The following is a 19,373-nucleotide window of genomic DNA, read 5'->3' as shown; positions in this document are numbered from 1 at the left end:
AGTGCACAAAGTTAAGCACATGCTTAAGTCTGCAGAGGGATCAAGGCTTTAGTCAGAAGCCAAAGTCTATAGCAATAATTTGTATCAGCAAGAAGATTTTTAGGGCTTTGCAATTTCATCTTGCTGGAATGCCAAATACCTTAACCCCTGAGTGTAACCTTCAACACAATACTGTCCAAATACTGACTTCTGCAAACAATTTTAATAAGGGCGTAGTTCAGTGGATCTCAAACTTTTTTACTGGCGACCCCATTCACATTGCAACCCTGACTGCGACCCCCCCTCCCCAATAAATTAAGCACACTTTTAAATATATTTAACACCGTTATAAATGCTGGAGGCAAGCGGGGCTTGGGGTGGAGGTTGACACCTCACGACCCCCTGAGCGGTCTCGACCCCTAGTTTGAGAACCCCTGGTATAGTTGAAAAGGGAAATTATCAGGAAGGTCCATATTTTAAAAGCTTTCCCTGTTTTGATATTTTAATTGACATTTTTATGGAGGGAGAAAGAGGACACAGATGGAGGGAAAACAATGCATAAAGACATCATATTATGGACTCAATTGTATGTCTGACCCGAATGTTCTTCAACAAGCAGAAACACCCAGATCAAACATGTTGGACTCAAATATCTAGTGTGTTTTAACTTAGTTAAAGAAAAATAGAATATACTCTTATTTGTGACCATCAGCTGATATGCTGTTTGTTATAAAATGTTTATATCACCCAAAAAAAGGATGAGTTTGAGGAAAAGAAATAAAAATTATGTTTCAGCTGAACTAGAGAAGAGTGAGACATGGCAAACAAAGAAGAAAGGAAGACACAGCAGAAGTTAATTTTGGAAAGTACATGGTGTGTTTGTTTCACTAACTAAACTAAACTAAACGAACATTCAATGGGAACTTTTTACTATTGAAGTATACAAAATATTTTTAAATGAAACAAAGATTCTATGTTTCTGTCAAGCCTTAAAAGGATTCTGAATCACAAAATCTTATCAGATGTAATGATTGTCTTCAAGAAACATCAGTCTGGATTCTTAAAAACAACGAAGTTTAAACCTCACCCTGCATTTGATGAATCCGTTTTGATAAACCCAGATCTGGTCATCTGATCTACTATCTTCTGTAACCCGTATTCTGAGAAGACTCAAATCATCCACATTTCCATCAGCTGACATGAACTTTCCAGTTTCCTTGTTTCGAAGTCTGAAGTATACACGTTTCTATGAAAACAACACAGCTCTTTAGCTACACTCTCGAATGCAGGAACACATAGTGCTTCTGGTTAACCTCAGAGTAACCACTACTCAGTGGTACAGTTGGGGCCTTTGTCCCTTAGACTCGATTTCCTCTGAGGGCATTTAAAAAAAAAAATTTCGAAGGAAAACCAGATTCTGAAAGTTCTCTATCTGTGTCAGTACTGTTGGTGTCACTAGGCATGACTTTAGGTAACTCAGGAGGGTGGAAAACCATAAGTGTCAATGAAGCCTTCCTGTACTAGGCCTGAATGAACTAAAGTCACTCCATGTCTGACCAAAGCCTTTCCATGTTTGAACTTTAATCGACCTAACAAGCTAGCAACAGAGAATGGAATGTGTAACAGCTAGTTATCAGGTGCAACCCCACTCACACCGATACTAGGAAATAATAATGAGGCCTGTATGCCTCTGGCTAAGGGGCAAAATAACAGATCAAAAGAAATAAAACAAGATAACTGTTCACAGAAGTGTTACTAACGAGCTAAAGTGGTTGTTGCCAAGTATGACTTAACTGCTTAATGTAATTGCTACTTGCATGATGTATCTGCTATAGAAAAATAGATGGGAGGGGGAAGAAGGGGAGGGTAGTGGGGGTAATAGGAATGCTTAGCTGAAGTTATGTATAACTGTAAGTGTGTGCTTGATCTGAGACAAGTCTGTCTCCTGGCACCGCTTTGAGATCTCAAATAAACTTTGTCTGCTTCTCCACCTTGGTGTGTTTATTGGAGCGAAGCACACCGGGCAACGAACCACTGTTGCTGTCCTCGGGCATTCTGTGCCCGCAACAGTACCTTAGATAAAGCAATCAAAATGCACTTATCCTCACTCTGCATAATGCTAAGCAGTTCAGAAGCAGGCCTGAACAAGGACAGTTCTAGGAGAGGGAGTCAATACATTCATTATAGGTACCGGGCACGTCTTTAATTTCTAGCCCAGTTCTAATAATTCAAAACGTGATTCATGAACTACAGAAAGTTATTTCTCAATAAAAACTGGTTCAATATTCACTACTGGTATTTGCACATGACAGGATAGTCTAAGCACGAGAATCTAAGCAGTTATGGCACTTGCCCTCAAATTAGTGAATACTTCTAAAAAAACATGACTGTACTCTATACATTATATTCACAAATCAATCTGTGCATTTAAGAGTTTATAATATAAACGGAGAATGGATTTGTTTTTTGTTTTAATATTAACACAAATGAAAGTGCCTCTGGCTGAAGTATCCAAGAAACTAACAGCTTCGTTTCCCAAATTTCTGAGACTAGCACATGATAGTACAGATATCAGAATGCTTGTGACCAGTGGGAAGTTAAGAATCTTGACTGGTTGTAATTCAGTCAAAGTAAGTTGCTCAAAAATAACATATTTAGTTTAATGTGTGCATAGTAGACAATTCAGACTTTGGGAGGTAGTATTGTGAAGCCAAATGGCACAATCAGCATCAGCATTACTGAAGATAAAAATCTGAAGCGAACCTCCTTCCATGTTTGCTATTTCTGCTGTTTAATGTTACCTTTGATTGTGCAGTACCAGAAACAATTACTGACTATCAGATAAACTTGGCAATAAAAAATACAGAAAGTCTATAAAAAGGATCTCATGCAAACTCTCAGGCCCCAAAGTAGACCACAGCCTTTCTCACCTGTAATAAAGGTCGTAGAGAACCTATCTGGTGACAGCCAGTTAATTTACGCCAGTCTGGGATTTCATTTGGTGACAACAACATCTGGCGCCCTCTGTAATTACTGTATTCATAGATTATCCACCTGAAAAAAACAAAAAATACTTTCATGTTTATTAACTGTCAAGCATCATCTGTATTAATGTCAATTAAATACTGCTTCTGAAATTGTAAGAAGTGATATTTTAGACATAAATTTGTGTCACAAAAAAGTAATGCTTAAGTTAGTAGTGCTAACAACCAGGACCATATTTCTTTTTAAGTGGTCTCCAAAATAATAAAATTATCTCCTCATTTCGAGCATTAGTAGATTTGTGCTTAAATTTTAAAATATTTTCATTTATAAATCACACACCAACAAGAAATAAAGCATTTTCATAGGTTAGAGAGAGCATGAAGTATAATATTTTTATGTATAATGGCGCCATTTCAAGAAAAAGTGTGGCCAACCAAAATGGGTGTGTAAATATGCTGCAAAAGCAGTCATGTTTTTACTGGCTTGCAGGAACTCCCTATCAACAACACATGCAGGTGAGAACTGCTAGCAGACAGCTTTGGGTTAAATAGGGACAACTGCACTATGGGGGAATTGTAAGCATGAACACACGCGCCTGTCACCTATGTCCTATCTTAGGATGTCCCTCTCCAGGATTTTTAGTTTTTATTGGCAGGGGAATGGTGGAAAGTAGGAGAGTGCCAGGACTGGGATAGAAAAGTACTGCCTGGCACTCTACAGAATGTGCACAGATTTTCTGGCAGCCTTATATTTGCAGTATCCTGCCAGAATTTGCCCCTTTGGCTGCAAAAATACTGTATCAGACAAAACAGCAGGTGTGAATGTGTTCATTATTTTGTATTACTCTGAAATGGGCCAGAGTGCAGGGCAGTTGTCTAGTTCCCTTTTATGTACACAATTCCCTGCACTCTGATTAGCTGGGAGCATGAGATAGGCATACGTTTTCAATAACCTTACAGTGATTACGTAGATTTCTCTGTACCGTCTGCCTGAAAATCTCTCCCGTGACTGGCTCCTCAGTAGTCCCCCAGGACATGCCTACAATAAATGTGGTCGCTGCCTTAATTTCTAAGCTCCTCCCCAGCCGATCACTCATCTACCCTGTAGTGAGTCGGTGTGGCTCCCCTCCTGCCCAGCAGAGGGAGCCACCGTGCAGACTCCCAAGTGGGTGGAGCCACCACCTGTCCCCGCCCCCCGGAAGTCAAGGGGCGGGACAGGAAGTAGAAAAGCCGTCCGCCAGAGCTCAGTCAGAGCCCAGCCATCGCCGGGAGCAGACGTGCCGGCGGGAGCTCCTGACTGGGAACCCTCCAGGACCCGAGGCAGCTGCCCTGACTGGCTGGAGCTTCCCCGCGCCCACTACGACGAGGAGCCGCCGGAGCTTCCCCGTGACAGGTACTGGGGGCAGCCGCTGGAACTCCCCCGCACCCCCTGCGAAGAGGAGCCGTCGGAGCTTCCCCACCCCTGCTGTTACCCGGAGGAGCCGCCTGAGCACGCCTGGCCGGACTTCCCCGAGGAGCTGCCAGACCTGCCACCAAGCCCTGGTCTGGAGGAGCCTATGCAGGTTGACTGGCCTGGAGCTGGTGCCCCGGACGAGGTAAGCCCTGAGGGGGGAAATGGAAGTAGCCCGGGGGTAGCCGACCCCTGTCAGGCTACAGACGCAGAGGTCCTGATGTCAGTGTGTTGCGGTCAGACCCCACTGACCAGCAGCGGTGATAGCCGCTGCTAGGGCCCCGGGCTGGGACACAGTGGAGTGGGTGGGCCTGTGTCCCCCCTGCCACCCCACTCACGGGTGGCAGTTTTCCCCCCCTCGCTCAGCCCCTGCACCAAAGGGCCTGAGCCCCTTATATACTGTTTGCTGCTCAGCCCCTGCACCAAAGGGCCTGAGCCCCTTATATACTGTTTGCTGCTCAGCCCCTGCACCAAAGGGCCTGAGCTTATTGTACTGTTTGCTGCTCAGCCCCTGCACCAAAGGGCCTGAGCTTAGTGTACTGCATTGCCGCTCAGCCCTGCACCAGAGGGTCTGAGCTTCCTAACACTGTTGACTATTGTTCAGCTGGTTACACAGAAGACGTGGAGTGAGTCGGTGTGGCTCCCCTCCTGCCCTCAGGAGGGTCGAGCCCCGGCGCGATCGATTAGATACCCCTACATCATTTAATTTTAAAAATGAACCACTCTGATGCCTGGTCTACACTAGGAGTTTACATCGGTATAGCTATGTCTCTCAGGGTGTGAAAAATCCACAGCCCTGAGAGAGGTAGCTATGCCAACCTAACTCCCGGTGTAAATAGCGCTAAGTCAATGGAAGAATTCTTCTGTTCACCTAGCTGCCATCTCTCAGGGAGACGGATTACCTATGCCAGGAGGAGAACCCTCCCATCAGCATAGGTAGTGTCTGTACGGAAGCACTACAGCAGCTGTAACATTTCAAGTGTAGACATAGCCTTTCCTGGGGAAAAGGAAGGCTACGTCTCTGTTCCAGGGGCAAGAAAGAGCAGGGGGAGGGAGATAGAGAAACCTGGCATTGGTGGGAAGGGGGTTCAGCAGCTGACACAGCCATTTATACAATGTATGGCATCTGGATAGGAAACGCGGAGGGCTGTGAACATGCAGAACAAAGGGACTTAAGTAACAGATTAGGGAGCACACATATAATTGAGGGTATACTTCCACTAACTGAACCACCACCACATCCTTAGCCAAGAAACAAATTGACCTTTGGCCTCAGACTATGTCTTGTAAACAGAAAATGAGAAAAAGCAAATCGATCCATTCTGATTGGTTGAGGAATGGAATTAGCCAATCAAAGTGCAAGTATTTGAATATTTGTACAAAGAAATGACCATCAGGTTGTTATGACCCCTCACCTAGCCATAATTAAGGGAATTGCATAACAGACATAAGTGTCAAGTTACAGGTCTATAACTGTACAGTATCCATTGGCTCGGAGAGACTGACCCAATTCCTTTTCAATATAATAAGTGATCTTTTAAACAAACAGAACACCTACTCCTGTCCTTAGGACTTGTCTACACACAGAAGTTGTACTACTTTAACTATCCTGGTCCAATTATGAATAGAGGCAGTAGGCTGGGTGTGCTTCCCAAGCTATCTACTGCCTGAGTCTACTTCCTGTCTTTTTCATAAAATGAGGTAGTGCTGGACCAAGATGTTTCCCTTCTCAGCCTTAAAGGCCCAGTGCACTGTATTACAGTTACAGTGTAGTCCAGAGTCAGACACCAATTAATGATCTGTGGATACACAGCGATGCCACAATCTGCCAGCTAGATGGAGGTAAAGACTTGCGGTGAGAGATGGTTGGAAAAACTTTGATGGAACTACTCTCCAGAGAATGCAGTTCCAAAGTTGTAACACGTCGCAAAATTGTGTCAATTTTATACATTATATTATATATCAGAAAATATAAAATAAGGCATAAGAGAAACAAAAAACATTTCAATAGACCCAAAATGAATCCCCTCCCCCCAAAGAAATGCACAGGTTTAGTTTCTAAAACAAAGACAAATGTCAAAAACCTTTGTTACATGGAATTCCTATCCTCTGTACAGCTCTACTTATAACCTTTAATTTCAAACCTCTACCCAGTGAGCTAAGAAAAATCCCTACTAGCTCTGTCAGATGAGGGTGATTGAAGAAGATCTGACTTAACCTATCTAGTTGAGGGCAGTGATGAGCAAACCACAAGCTGGGCTACCAGAGTTTGCATTTAAATAGTTGGTTTTTTTTTTAAGCTAAAATCACAAAAAACCCAAAAACAAACCAAAACAAAAAAAACCAGAAAGAAGAGATCCACATTTTGGAAAAAGTGATTCACTAAATCAAAAAAATTAAAACTAATTATATGTTTTAGGTGAGTAATTTGGAGGTGGCATTAACATTAGGACAGGCACTAGAGGAGTAGTCTAATTGTAGTGATCACTTTCAGACATCAAAGGATGACTTTTCAAATCACCTCACGCCACCTTCTAATTTTGTGTGTGTGCAAATTTTGCACATACAATTATCTGTGTGTGTTAAATTAGAGAACTCAATTTTTTTAAAATGACCTAAGCATTTTACCTTAAACTGACTAAAGAAATGAAATTCATAACTAAAGAGCTGATCCTACTACTGCTAAAATCAATGGGCATTTTGCCACAAAGTTCAGTAGAAGCAGGCTAATAATAAAATTTGTCATTTGTCTTTACCTTATCCATAGTGCCTAGATAATATTGTAAAGGCCAAAAGTATAACTGGGTTAAAAAAAGAATTAGATACATTCATGGAGGGTAGGTCCATCAATAGCTATTTGCCAAGATGGTCAGGGACGCAATCCTATGCTCTGGGTATCCCTAAACCTCTGACTGCCAGAAGCCGGGAATGGATAAAAGGGGATGAATCACTTGATAAATTGCCCTGTTCTGTTCATTCCCTTTGAAGCATCTGACACTGGCCACTGTCAGAAGACAGGATACTGGACTAGATGGACCATTGGTCTGACCCAGTATGGCTGTTTTTGTGTTCTTATATCAATATTTTATATGAACTTAAGGCCTGCTTCCTACAAGGGGCAGAGCACCAGTCCAACATAGTCATCTTGTAGTAAGTAGGCCCCAAGACTCTCTCGGCTCAGTAAACAGAAATGAGATTAACAATGTATTGCAGAGTAATACTCCAATGGGATATCACTTATCTTCTAAGTATTTTTTGCATATTTAATGTTTAATTAATTTTCAGAGAAGCAAAATGTAATTGTTACTTACATGCCACCAAAAACTTGAATAGAAGCTATTCGAGGATTGTATCCTATAAACTGGAGATTTAAGACTTCTGTAGTAAACTCCATTTTCTTCCCCTTGAAACCTTTCTTTTCAAAGAGGGCTATGCTTGGCTCAGAAAGCTCCTATGTTAAAAGAAAGGGTTCTATTTAATACATGCACATCACTCCAGAACATTAAGCCACAAAGACTCTTTGCACGCTTTTGCTTAAAGATTTGAAGATCAGAAATTCCACAACCATTCTTCCTCACCGGCAGCAGCTTACTAAAAAAAAAACCCCAACCCTCACACAACCCATGCACACACTTTTTGCATGCAATAGACAAGTTCTTGTGACAATGTATATGCACAAATTTGTATGCTGCTATGCACACATCACAATTATACTTTCAAACAAATTTTAATTAAACTCATTGGATCGATCAGTTGAAAATCACTGGGGAATTCTGATTTTCAAACCCACAAGAAAAAGCAGCTTTAAAATGATCTTGAAGGCCTAAAATGTTGATAGAATCCCCAGCTCTCCCCATGATGAACTGTCACTTGAGTGAAGCAGTAGTCTCACACCCCCCTCCCCACCTGTCTTGTTTTTAATTCCTGTCATAGGACATGATGCTTTTAATTATTCACTGGACTAAATCCTCAAGATTAATGTTTCTGGGGTCAAATTCATGGCATTCACCCCTTTCCACAGAGTTGTGCTCCAGAAACTAAACTTTGGGGAAGGAGTTGTTTTAGTTATTATATATCTAGCCCTTTTGATTGCAGGGAAAACTTCAAAAATACAACTAGAGTGTAAACCACAACAGTGAGAACTGCCTGTGTCTGCAGAGAGCTGAAACAATAGCTTTGAGAGCTGTGCATAGCCCCATTCATTTCAAACAGTGCCCTGTGAACTCCATGTTTTCATGGTTTTTCATGACTCAAGAACAGCCACAATTGCACACACCCCCTATGAGTATAACAGCAAGCAGGTCAGCTGGAAGTTTTTAAATCTATCACTCTTACTTTATTGTACTGTATAAAATTGGCACCCAAATCCACGACAGTTTACACATGTACACATATCTAGATATGTCACCAAGTTACTAATTAAAAATTATCTAAGAGCACCTAATTGTGTTTACACACTTCACAGCAGAAGAAAGATGACATGGTCCCTTGCCCTAAAGAGCTTACAAGGTCAGAGATGACACTAGAGGGGCATGAGAAGATGGCTAGGATTTACTAATCAACGATGCATTATTCAGAAGATGCTAGTGCACAGCATGAAGGAGCAAAGATTTTTTTGGATAAATAACTTTACTGACCTACAGGGAACTTTTCAAGAATACCTATAGGATTTAAGAACACAGGGCTCAGTGGCTTTCAAAGAGGATTGTGCTCCAAAATCTTAGATGCTTTGAAAAATTGGCCTCTTATTTCTTGTATGTGTCTCATTAGAAGGCATTTAAATGAGGCAAAGGTAGTGGCCTGATGCATTAGGTGCTACGTGTGTAGAAGCTGCAGGTGAAAAAATGTAGAGACGGTTATGGGAGAAGCAGGCAAATGGGGTACTGAGACGAACTGGGATCACTGGAAGCGTGACAAAAAATATGACCAGAAAACTAAATACCTGAAATAGAAATCTTAAAGCTTTGCAGAATTATGAAAACGAGCTTTACACAAACACATTTTTGTCTGTTGCTTTTTACTCCATATATTGGTTTGCCATAACACAGATACTATCAGGTAGAAAACTGATTGCCTTGCCCAGCTCATCATCCCATCAATGAGTTAACCTCTATGGAGAAGTAAGCAGCAGTGTATGGAAGCAAATAAATGGCATGGAATTGCTTTATACTTATCTGCTAAGCCTCACATGACCTTTGGTAGAAAAACCTTAGTGGTGTTTATGAATTTTAACAATCAATGGCTGCCATTTGTTTGTTTTGTCAACAGAACACCACTGTTCTCCTTCACAAAGTACAAATTTTCCAAGAGTGAGTTGATCCTTCTACAGTCGAAACAGGCATATCAAATACAACAATAGCTTATGTATAAAAGCTCTCTACAGACTAGACTATTTTAATTAAAGGTTGAGAACAACCATTATGGATGTCCAGGACCACTCTTTCTTTATTTTTAACAGTATCTGCATCAGCAGCATGGCAATGGAGTGCAGAAAGTATGGCACACCTGGGGGAGGCTCTTTTCCTGAGTTTATATTGTACCTCAAAAGGCACCATAGGGACTAGTAATGACAACTAATACTGGTTCTCTTCAGAGCAGTAACAATATTGTCAAAGAGTTATGTAAGTATTATAATAGCCAAACCCAATGAAAAGGAGCAACAGTTTACTTTTTCTCTTCTAAAAATAGTACAAACAGCTGGTGGTAGTAGATCTAGCCTATCATTGGATTCTTGACTACATTTTGTTTAAATTTATGTCAGCTTTAAAATGTATTTGCATGATTCTGCAAATGATCTATTGTAATGATCTATCATAGGGCTGAGTAAACTCCATAACTGACCCATTAAAGGGTAATGAGTGCAAATTAAAATCACATTTGATTTCTCATTTGCTATTAAAATGCTATTTCCTATTTGCTGGCACCAGAATAATACTTTAAAAAGCTTATAAATTCCATATTGCCATGGAGATATAGAATTCTGATTTTTGAATACATGAGGTGTTGAACCTTCTTTGGAAGAATGAACCACTGAGTGAGTGAACAGTAATGGAATTTTTATGACTATGACAACTGAATTTTATAATTAATTTAGTTCTTCTGAAGTTGCATGCTTGAATTCCACTTTTTATGCACATACAGCATGGACAGCAGCAGGGAAGTTTCTCCACAATTCCCCACCAATATACTTGATCCCTAATTTGGAGATGAATAGCAGCAAAAAGTAGCAATTCAGTTGCTCTGCCTATGGCATCCTCTACTCCTTTACAACGACTGCTATCAATAATGATGGCAGTTTTTGGTTCATGCTCTGAGACCAACAAACTCATTACACATAGCTACTGAATAGTAACAACTTGTCCCTGTACCACTTGTACTTCACTGTCCTTTATATGGCTGCAAAAATGAGAAGTTAAATACTCCTATTATGTGTGTATTTATTCAGTTATCCTTACAATGTTTATAACATGTAGAGATTTAAGTCTTGTTTGGGGTGGACATCCCATTGCAGACAGATTAGAGTAGGTTCCTTCTTCTAACACATACTGATTACCAGAGAAATCTTCTTTATCATATGCAATCCAACTGCAGGAAGAGAAGGAAAAATCTGATAACTAAAGTATTCCACACATAACCAAAGTTCTGTCAGTGCTTCCCAATATTCCTTAGCATGTAAACAATCATTTTAATCACTCTTTGAAATATTTTAGCAGAAATAAGCTACTGAGAGAAACATGAAAAACTTCAGAGGTATTGGAGAGTTAAAAATTCACATGATGAATTGCAAAACTTTTTTTCTTCCATTTAACTCCACAGTTGGTATGTGAAACTGGATCCTTCATCAATTTCAGAAAGTTGTAATTTTTATTTTAAAAAATTTACCATTTCAGTGATTTTGCAATAATCATAATTCCATGCTTACCTGCCGCCCAAAACTTTTGAAGACTTTGTAGCAAATGAATCGTCAATATAACTGGTATTTTTCTCAAATATTTGGCAGTTACCTTTGAATTCTGGCTCTGAAAATAGCTGGACCTTTAAAATTATAATGTATATATTAAAAGGATATTGTATAATAATGCACTCAGCACCCTTTAACTAGATAAGTCAAATATTACTTTCATCCATGGTTATATTCAAATGAATTAAAAAAACCCAGAAACCTTCAGTTTTGCAATATTAACATATTCTATTATCCACGAGTTACTTTTCTGAAAGATTGCCAGGTAACCAGATTGAAAATTACTTTTTGCAGTAAATCATTCAGCAACATACAAAACTGTTCAACAATTACTAGTAAACAGAGATAGCCTGTTTAAAAAATCTGCCAGAGTAGATTTTTAAAACTTCCTTGTAAGGCAAGATGGTAAATGGTCTATCAAACTTATCTGTCCTGGTTCTTTAATCAGTTTAATCTTAGAAATACATTTTCCCTTTCTCATCCATATCATATGACCTGATTTCTCAGACTATGAAAGTGTTGTATGAACTTTGTAAGGCACTCAGATACCATGATGATGGGTGTGGTATAAATTCCCAGATTAGACAGATAGTATTTGTACTGCTAGGGCTGTAGTTGTGTCAACACTTACATTACAAACCTCTTTGTCTTGTTCAAAATTTCACCCTAGGCTGAAAGCCACACACACATTTGTTTTTGTTTTTTTCATATTCATTACTTTAGGAGGACAGTTGATCCAATAATTAAACCTAGTCACACAGAAATCATCCTTATAATAAATAATTATGCCAAATTTATTCACACTTAAAACAGGTACATGTCCAGGCACAGAGATTTTCCACAACAGGAATATCATGGACAACAGAATATGTCCCCAAACAAAACTTAGGTCCAGTGTTTCTTTTTTCACTTAAGAATCTGTTTAGATGTATATAATATGCAGGTGTAGACACTTTTTCAAAAATATGCATGGGGCTGGGCAGCCTTGACGTATTTCTTTCCCCAAAAGCTACGGACAGCTGTATTCAGCAAGGCTTTGGCAAGGCACAATATCAGTTAAGGATGCAAATCATGTTAAACAAGGTTTTTTTCCCCACAGGCTCAGAACTTTGTGCTATATTTACCATTTAGGCTGAACTTTTTCAAGTTTCATCTGTGCATGATTTTTTTTATTATTATTATTAAAGGAACGATGAAAACATACACCTTTCCCATTGTAAAAAAAACCAAAAAAACTAATATCTGTAATCTCACAAAACAGATAAGTATCCTTTGCATATTCAGAGTCATACTTTTTGTCACTGATGCAAGGAGATAAGATTTTACTACTCTTCAAACCATGATAGCCCTATAGATCTATGAGAGAGAGTGACCTAGGGCTTGGCTACACTGGAGAGTTGCAGCGCTGGTGGAGGCTTTACAGCGCTGCAACTTAGTAACTGACCACACCTGCAAGGCACATCCATCGCTGCAACTCCCTGGCTGCAGCGCTGGCTGTACACCTGGTCTACTTGGGGTATAACGAGTGCAGCGCTGGTGATGCAGCACTGCTTGTCAAGTGTGGCCACACACCAGCACTGTTATTGGCCTCCAGGGTATTAGGAGATATCCCAGAATGCTTTTAACTAAATTACTCTCTTTGTTTTGTTATGATGCCTCTCTTTGTTTTGTTGTGAACTCGGGGCTCCGGGAGCTGCTTATCTAAAAAACAAACACAGCTCTTGTTTGCTGTGATCAATCTGTAACTGACTGTGAACAATCAATTGAGATAACCCACTACCTTGCTGTGAATGAGGCAGGCAGGGGGATGAATGTCTACAGCTTAGTGTTTGCTTGAGGAGAGAAACAGCGGGGGGAGGGGGAGAAAGGGAGTCCGTTGGAGCAGCTGCTTATCTGGTCTGCAGTCTATTTGCAGTTAAGAGTGAACGAGGGGTCGAGGAAATGTTCAGATTTTGCAAGGCAGGGAGCTGACACACAGTGTCAGCTCCAAAAATCCACTCACACTCTCTCTCTCTCCCCCGCTCCCTGTCACACTCCACCCCACCCCCCTCTTTTGAAAAGCATGTTGCTGCCACTTGAACACTCCCAACAGCGCTGCAAATGCTGCAAATGTTGTCACACTGCAGCGCTGGTAGCTGTGAGTGTGGCCACACATCAGCGCTTTCCCTACACAGCTGTACGAACACAGCTGTAACTCCCAGCGCTGCACATCTGCAAGTGTAGCCAAGCCCCTAGATTCTCTTATAGCTTGCATACCATCAACAGAGCTGTTAACTGAATTCTAAGTGCAGGGCTATTTCTAACCTCATTACCCTCAGATTATGGTCTGTTACATCTGTGTAACTCCACTGAGGACATAATTTGAGAGCAATAATTTGGAGGTTGCAAAATTGTGAATGAGGGTACTAATCCATCAAGCTATTTTCAATGCATATTTTCAGGATGCTGAAAAAAAGTTGAAACACACAAGTAGCAAAGGAAGAGTTAAGACTGATCAGGCACATTACCTACTGCCAAAGGCAAGTTTATTCTATGTTCAACAAGCAATATTAGCTAACACTATACTTTATTTATGGATAGAAGGGGTTTCTATTTAACCCCCACTTTTTGATTCACTTCTAATATTTGTCTTTTCAAGTTTTAACTTGGTGGGTGCTGAATCTATGAGAAGAAACTGTGTTAATTTCTGAATATTAACGCTGCATTAAGTTCACAGAAATCAGGAAATGCTGTATTAACTCTGCATTTCCTGACTTCTTTGCTTAATTTTTAAACATTTGATATTGCACCAATAACCCCTTTGCTCCTGAAGTTTTTAAATGCTTGAGGGTCAGGAAACTGAGTAAACAGCAGCAGGGTGGACGAGAGGATGGGGAAAGCTAAAGCAGAGATGGGGAGCTAAAGATAAATGGAGTCACAGAACATCAACTACTCCCATAAAAAGGAACACACTGACACAAAACTATTAGTATTGGTATTTACTGAACATTACAGGTTTTCTTGAATTTGACAGGATGTAGTAAACACCACTCCATTCAATTATTTTGGCATCTTAGGCATTTGCTCAAGAATGACTGCTTTTTAAAAACATATATACATTTTACACACTAGAATATATTTGTTTTACGAATTTAGAGAAGGGTCTTACCTTGAATTTCCCCATTTGGCTATTGATGGTATCCTAAAAAGTTTGGAGGAAAAAAAATATATTAAGAGTGATGAAATAATGCAAAAGCATTCAAAACCTTACAGCTTTAAGAACCTAAGCAAATCTAAATTTCATTAGAAAACAGGAGAAATAGCTACGATCATTTGGCAGAAATGTATGAAATGTAATAATACAAAAGGTTTCCTTACCGCAACTATGGGCTGAACTGAAGAGATCTTACTATTCTTGCCTCCCCAGGCCTCAATGCTGGGATACAGTCCTTTATCAAGGATGTACTGTTCTCCTGTAAAGTCATGATTCTCATAGACTACCCACCTGAATAAACAGATACCAAAAACTTTTTTCAAAACACTGGTGAATATTTATTATTGTCTTAATGTAAGTTTTAAGAACATAAGAACGGCCATACTGGGTCAGACTAAAGGTCCATCTGGCCCAGTATCCTGTCTTCTGACAGTGGTCAATGCCAAGTGCTTCAGAGGAATGAATAGAACTGGCAATCATCAAGTGATCGAAGAAACAGTTAATGCTACTGATATTTCCAAAGGGTAAATATATGCCTAGAACACTGTTAAAACACAAAATTAAAGAAATAGTACATTGCATCAACAGTTTTAGCCCCGTCCCCAGTACCCTAAGGTGCTCAGCCCCTCCTGCTACCACAGTTTTCACTGAGTGGTGGGTGTTCAGCACTTTGCAAGCAGCACTCGGAAACTTAAATATGGGGGCCTGATTTTGCAACAGGCAACTCAAAAGACCGATATATGGTTTGCACTTCAAAAATCTATAGTAATAACAGTCATGCTTTCGCACCATGGATACTGTTTATGTATTAAGATTTTGGGGAAAACAAAAAACAGAAGAAATTTCAACACTCTTTTCAAATTAGCTACCGCAAGCCACATGAGGCTCTATGTATTTTATCTGGCAAGATGCTCATTTGTTTTGTCCCTGATCAGAGAGAATATTTTGAGCTGTTTCAAATCTAAAGCTTTTGTTACTACTTCTATAATTTTTATTTCTTAGCTCTTCTCTTGTAAAATGTGAGGATGTTTGGAAACAAATTTTTGCATGATGAACAAAGCATTAAGGATATTCTGCTACAATAACATGTTATGCATTTCATAAAAAATGAACCTGATCGAAGAGGATTTTTTTATGTGACATTGCACCTAAACAAAAACATTTGGCTCATTTACAAAAGCCTGTTAAGGTAAAGTGTCCTTCCTGCTAGGAAATATGCAGGGGCGGCTCTAGAAATTCCGCCGCCCCAAGCAGGGCGGCGCGCTGCGCCGCTCGCGCCGCCCTTCCCCAGTCCCGCGGCCGGGGCAGAAGTGCCTGCGGATCGTCCCATGGTCCCGCGGCTCCGGTGGAGCATCCGCAGGCATACCTGCAGGAGCTCCGTCCGAGCTGCCAGACCAGCGCACCCTCCGCAGTCATGCCTGCGGCAGGTCCGCTCGTCTCGGGGCTCCGGTGAACCTCCCGCAGGCATGACTGCGGAAGGTCCGCCGGAGCCAAATGCCGCACTGCCAGGACAATGCCGCCCCACGCGCCTGCTTGGCGCGCTGGGGTCTGGAGCTGGCCCTGGAAATATGCCACCAAAGGGAAGGATTTTTCCCTCACAAAACTAAATGCTAAAACTAAATGAAATATCTTAACAGATTCAAAGGTTTTAAGGCTGCATGGGATCATGATGAGTCCAACCATATGCATAGAAAAGACCACAGAATTTCTACATCAAGCCCCTAACTTCTAGTTCAGCAAGAACATATGTTCTAGAAAGACATCCAAACTTGATTTAAAGAATTCAAGTGATAGGGAATCTACCATATCCCCAAGTAAGTTGTTCTGGTGGTTAATTACTCTCACTGATAAAACTGTGCAACTTATTTGTTATCTGAATATATTTAGCTTCATTTAATCTTGTTATGCATTTGCCTGCAACATGAGGAGCCTCTCCTATTGCATGTCTCCCCATGATCTAAGTACTTTCCGCTGTTTACCTTCTCTTTGCTATAAGCTAGATAGATGGAATTTCTTTAGTCTTTCTCTAAGGCAGGTTTTGCAGACTTCAAATAATTTTTTTACTTTTTCCTGAACCTTTTCCCATTTGTCAATATTGCTTCTAAAGTGCAGAGACCAGAACTGGATACAATATTCGAGTAACAGTCTCACTAAAACTGTATGTAGGGATAATAACATTGCCCTACTTCTATCAATATACTCCCTTGCTTATACATCCCAAAATTGCATTTGCTCTCTTAGCCATCTCATCACACTGAGTTCATGCACTGAAACCTACTTATAGGTAAGACTCTCCCCACAAGAATTTCACCATTTCCCAATGTCCAGAACCGCAATTTTCATACCATAATGCGTTAAAATAATATGGCATTTCCATTTTACTTCACTGTAAATCAACTTTCACTACATACAAGAAGTTCACCAGAACAGGACATCTCTGTACTGAAGAACAGGTTCTATTGACAAAGCACAAGGAGCCTGATTCTCAGCAGCTGTAAAGTGGGACAGCTCCACTAACTTAAATTAAACGAAGTTGATTTATACCAACTGAGAATCTGACATGAGGAGTACAACAGTCATTAAAATACATAAGAACATAAAGAACATAAGAAAGGCCGTACCGGGTCAGACCAAAGGTCCATCTAGCCCAGTATCTGTCTACCGACAGTGGCCAATGCCAGGTGCCCCTGAGGGAGTGAACCTAACAGGCAATGATCAAGTGATCTCTCTCCTGCCATCCATCTCCATCCTCTGACGAACAGAGGCTAGGGACACCATTCTTACCCATCCTGGCTAATAGCCATTTATGGACTTAGCCACCATGAATTTATCCAGTCCCCTTTTAAACATTATTATAGTCCTGGTATAAAACTGGTACTCAAGCTTTGAATGATTTGTCCACAGTGAACACATTCTTATAATCCTTCATGTTACCTCTCCTTCTGACTCATGTATAAATTAGTCTTTTAACATGTTATTCACTATTAATTTAAGGCATATTCCAGGACACACACCCAAGTCATTTTAAAACTACTTAATCAAAGTGACATAAGTATGTATGGTAAACTAACCACAAAAGTTAAAAATGTTTGAAGTGTGCATACTAAATCATTAGGTCACATATGCCAGAAGCTTTGAAAATGAAACTGCCTTTCAATTACACACACATCTGGGTATCACTAAACTTCATGAATAATCCTAACAATTTTTTTTAAATGACCTCAAATTATATTTCAATTATTTCAAACTATATTTACTACCATGAAAATAAATATGTGTGATATTAAATTTAAGTGGGAGTGTTAATACATGCCAGATCCCCCTTGAGCATCTCTCTCCATACTATGCAACACCACTCTATCTCCATCTTGAGCAAATAGTTAGGTGCTGTCCTTAACAGGAGAGGACTTATGCATGTGCTTAAGTGGTTTTCTGAATCAGGGCCCATTTGTGGCTTTACAGACCAAAACCAATATCTTTAAGATCACTCAGAAATCAGCTGGAAGCCAGTGCAAACAGCTACATGGGAGTAACATGCTAATCATTGGAAGTACTTCTACAACCATATTTTTGTGGCCAGTGGGTGATCTAAAAGAACGATAATGGGTAACTGAATGAGAATTGTGGATACTTGAGACAGCCCAGGATTAGGTCCTATGTCCCTACAACAGTCTGTAATAAAAACCGCTTCTTAGTAGAACTAACCACTTCTTAAGCCTTCTTGCAAGTTCATTTTATTCGGTAAAGAAGGTCAGATCCACACTGTACACTAATTACCTGAAAATTAGGAAAAGGTAGTCAAACTAGAAGAAGCACAGCGTAGTTAACAAATGTTTATGGGAACTGGGACTGGGGGAGTTTTTGCCTAAATTAAACAAAGGACCAGAACCAAATTTACTCTTGGTTAAAGACCCAAGGTCAAGTTTAATCCAATTAACATTTGTATTTTGCAAAATAAGTTAATATGATTATTTCTTAAAACAAATAGTGATTGAGCTTGACGAGTAAAAACTAAGCAGGAATTCAGAAACACTGTATACTCACAAGAAGCTTCTTCTAGTATCTGTTTAAACTTGTTTTATGGGTGTTACCTTTTCCCACTATAAATGCTTCCATTTTCTGCCAATTGAAAAGATGCCAACATGGAAGTAGATATCAATGCTGACTTAAGAAAGCAAAGTGGCTCTTTTTAAAGGTATTCCTTTTTTCAAATGACAAAATAATTATTTCCTGGATTTTCTAACAAACTATGCTGGGATAGGTCCTGGAAAATTTCTGAAGAATGAAACTAGTAATGATTTGTTGTAAAATATGCCATAAACGGTGATGTTTTATTCCAATTTGTTTACAATACAATACATGCAAAAGTGAAAGTAATCCTTAGAAACAAGCATGTAGTGTTTGAAAATAGTATAGCTAAAAACACATATATGTAATTCTTGAAAAAAAGTCACTGAATTGTTCACATCTTTGTTAAAAATTTACATTTTAATCTAAAAAGATATCAGATGAGCGACTTAAAAATGTAACAACAAACCATTACTGCATCTATGGCCTACCAGCCTATTTAATGGTATTTTGCAGTCTAAATAGCTCAGAGAATTGCTAATTGATAATGACTGCACCTTTAAATGGGGGTAGAGGGGTGCTGTCTGGCTTGCTGGGGAAGAGGGAATAGCTCTTTACAGCCAGGAGGGGGAGCAAGGAACAGAAGCTGCTGCAAAAGGGGGAGTGGGTCAGTGTGGCGACGCTGACTCATCCCCAGGGACCAGAAGGGCTTGGAAGTTCAAAAGGAGCAAGTCTGGC

The 19,373-nt window shown here is 40.0% G+C and overlaps 1 protein-coding gene across 1 annotated transcript in view; it reads right to left on the bottom strand.

The window, feature by feature from the left end:
• CRYBG1 (crystallin beta-gamma domain containing 1) overlaps window positions 1-19,373 on the bottom strand; it is a 54,303-nt gene that overhangs the window by 8,222 nt on the left and 26,708 nt on the right. Inside the window, exons 13-19 of the mRNA XM_045010192.1 lie at window positions 14,732-14,858; window positions 14,523-14,555; window positions 11,336-11,448; window positions 10,869-10,998; window positions 7,725-7,864; window positions 2,910-3,033; window positions 1,067-1,225 (exon numbers count right to left, since the gene is read on the bottom strand). Of these exons, the coding sequence (XP_044866127.1) occupies window positions 1,067-1,225; window positions 2,910-3,033; window positions 7,725-7,864; window positions 10,869-10,998; window positions 11,336-11,448; window positions 14,523-14,555; window positions 14,732-14,858 (826 nt within the window). The remainder of the gene's footprint in view (window positions 1-1,066; window positions 1,226-2,909; window positions 3,034-7,724; window positions 7,865-10,868; window positions 10,999-11,335; window positions 11,449-14,522; window positions 14,556-14,731; window positions 14,859-19,373) is intronic.

The sequence above is a fragment of the Mauremys mutica genome, chromosome 3, assembly GCF_020497125.1.
Source record: "Mauremys mutica isolate MM-2020 ecotype Southern chromosome 3, ASM2049712v1, whole genome shotgun sequence".
Lineage (NCBI taxonomy): Eukaryota > Metazoa > Chordata > Testudines > Geoemydidae > Mauremys > Mauremys mutica.
The sequence above is the reverse complement of the archived record's forward strand: the minus strand, read 5'-3'. Positions and strand labels throughout refer to the sequence as shown.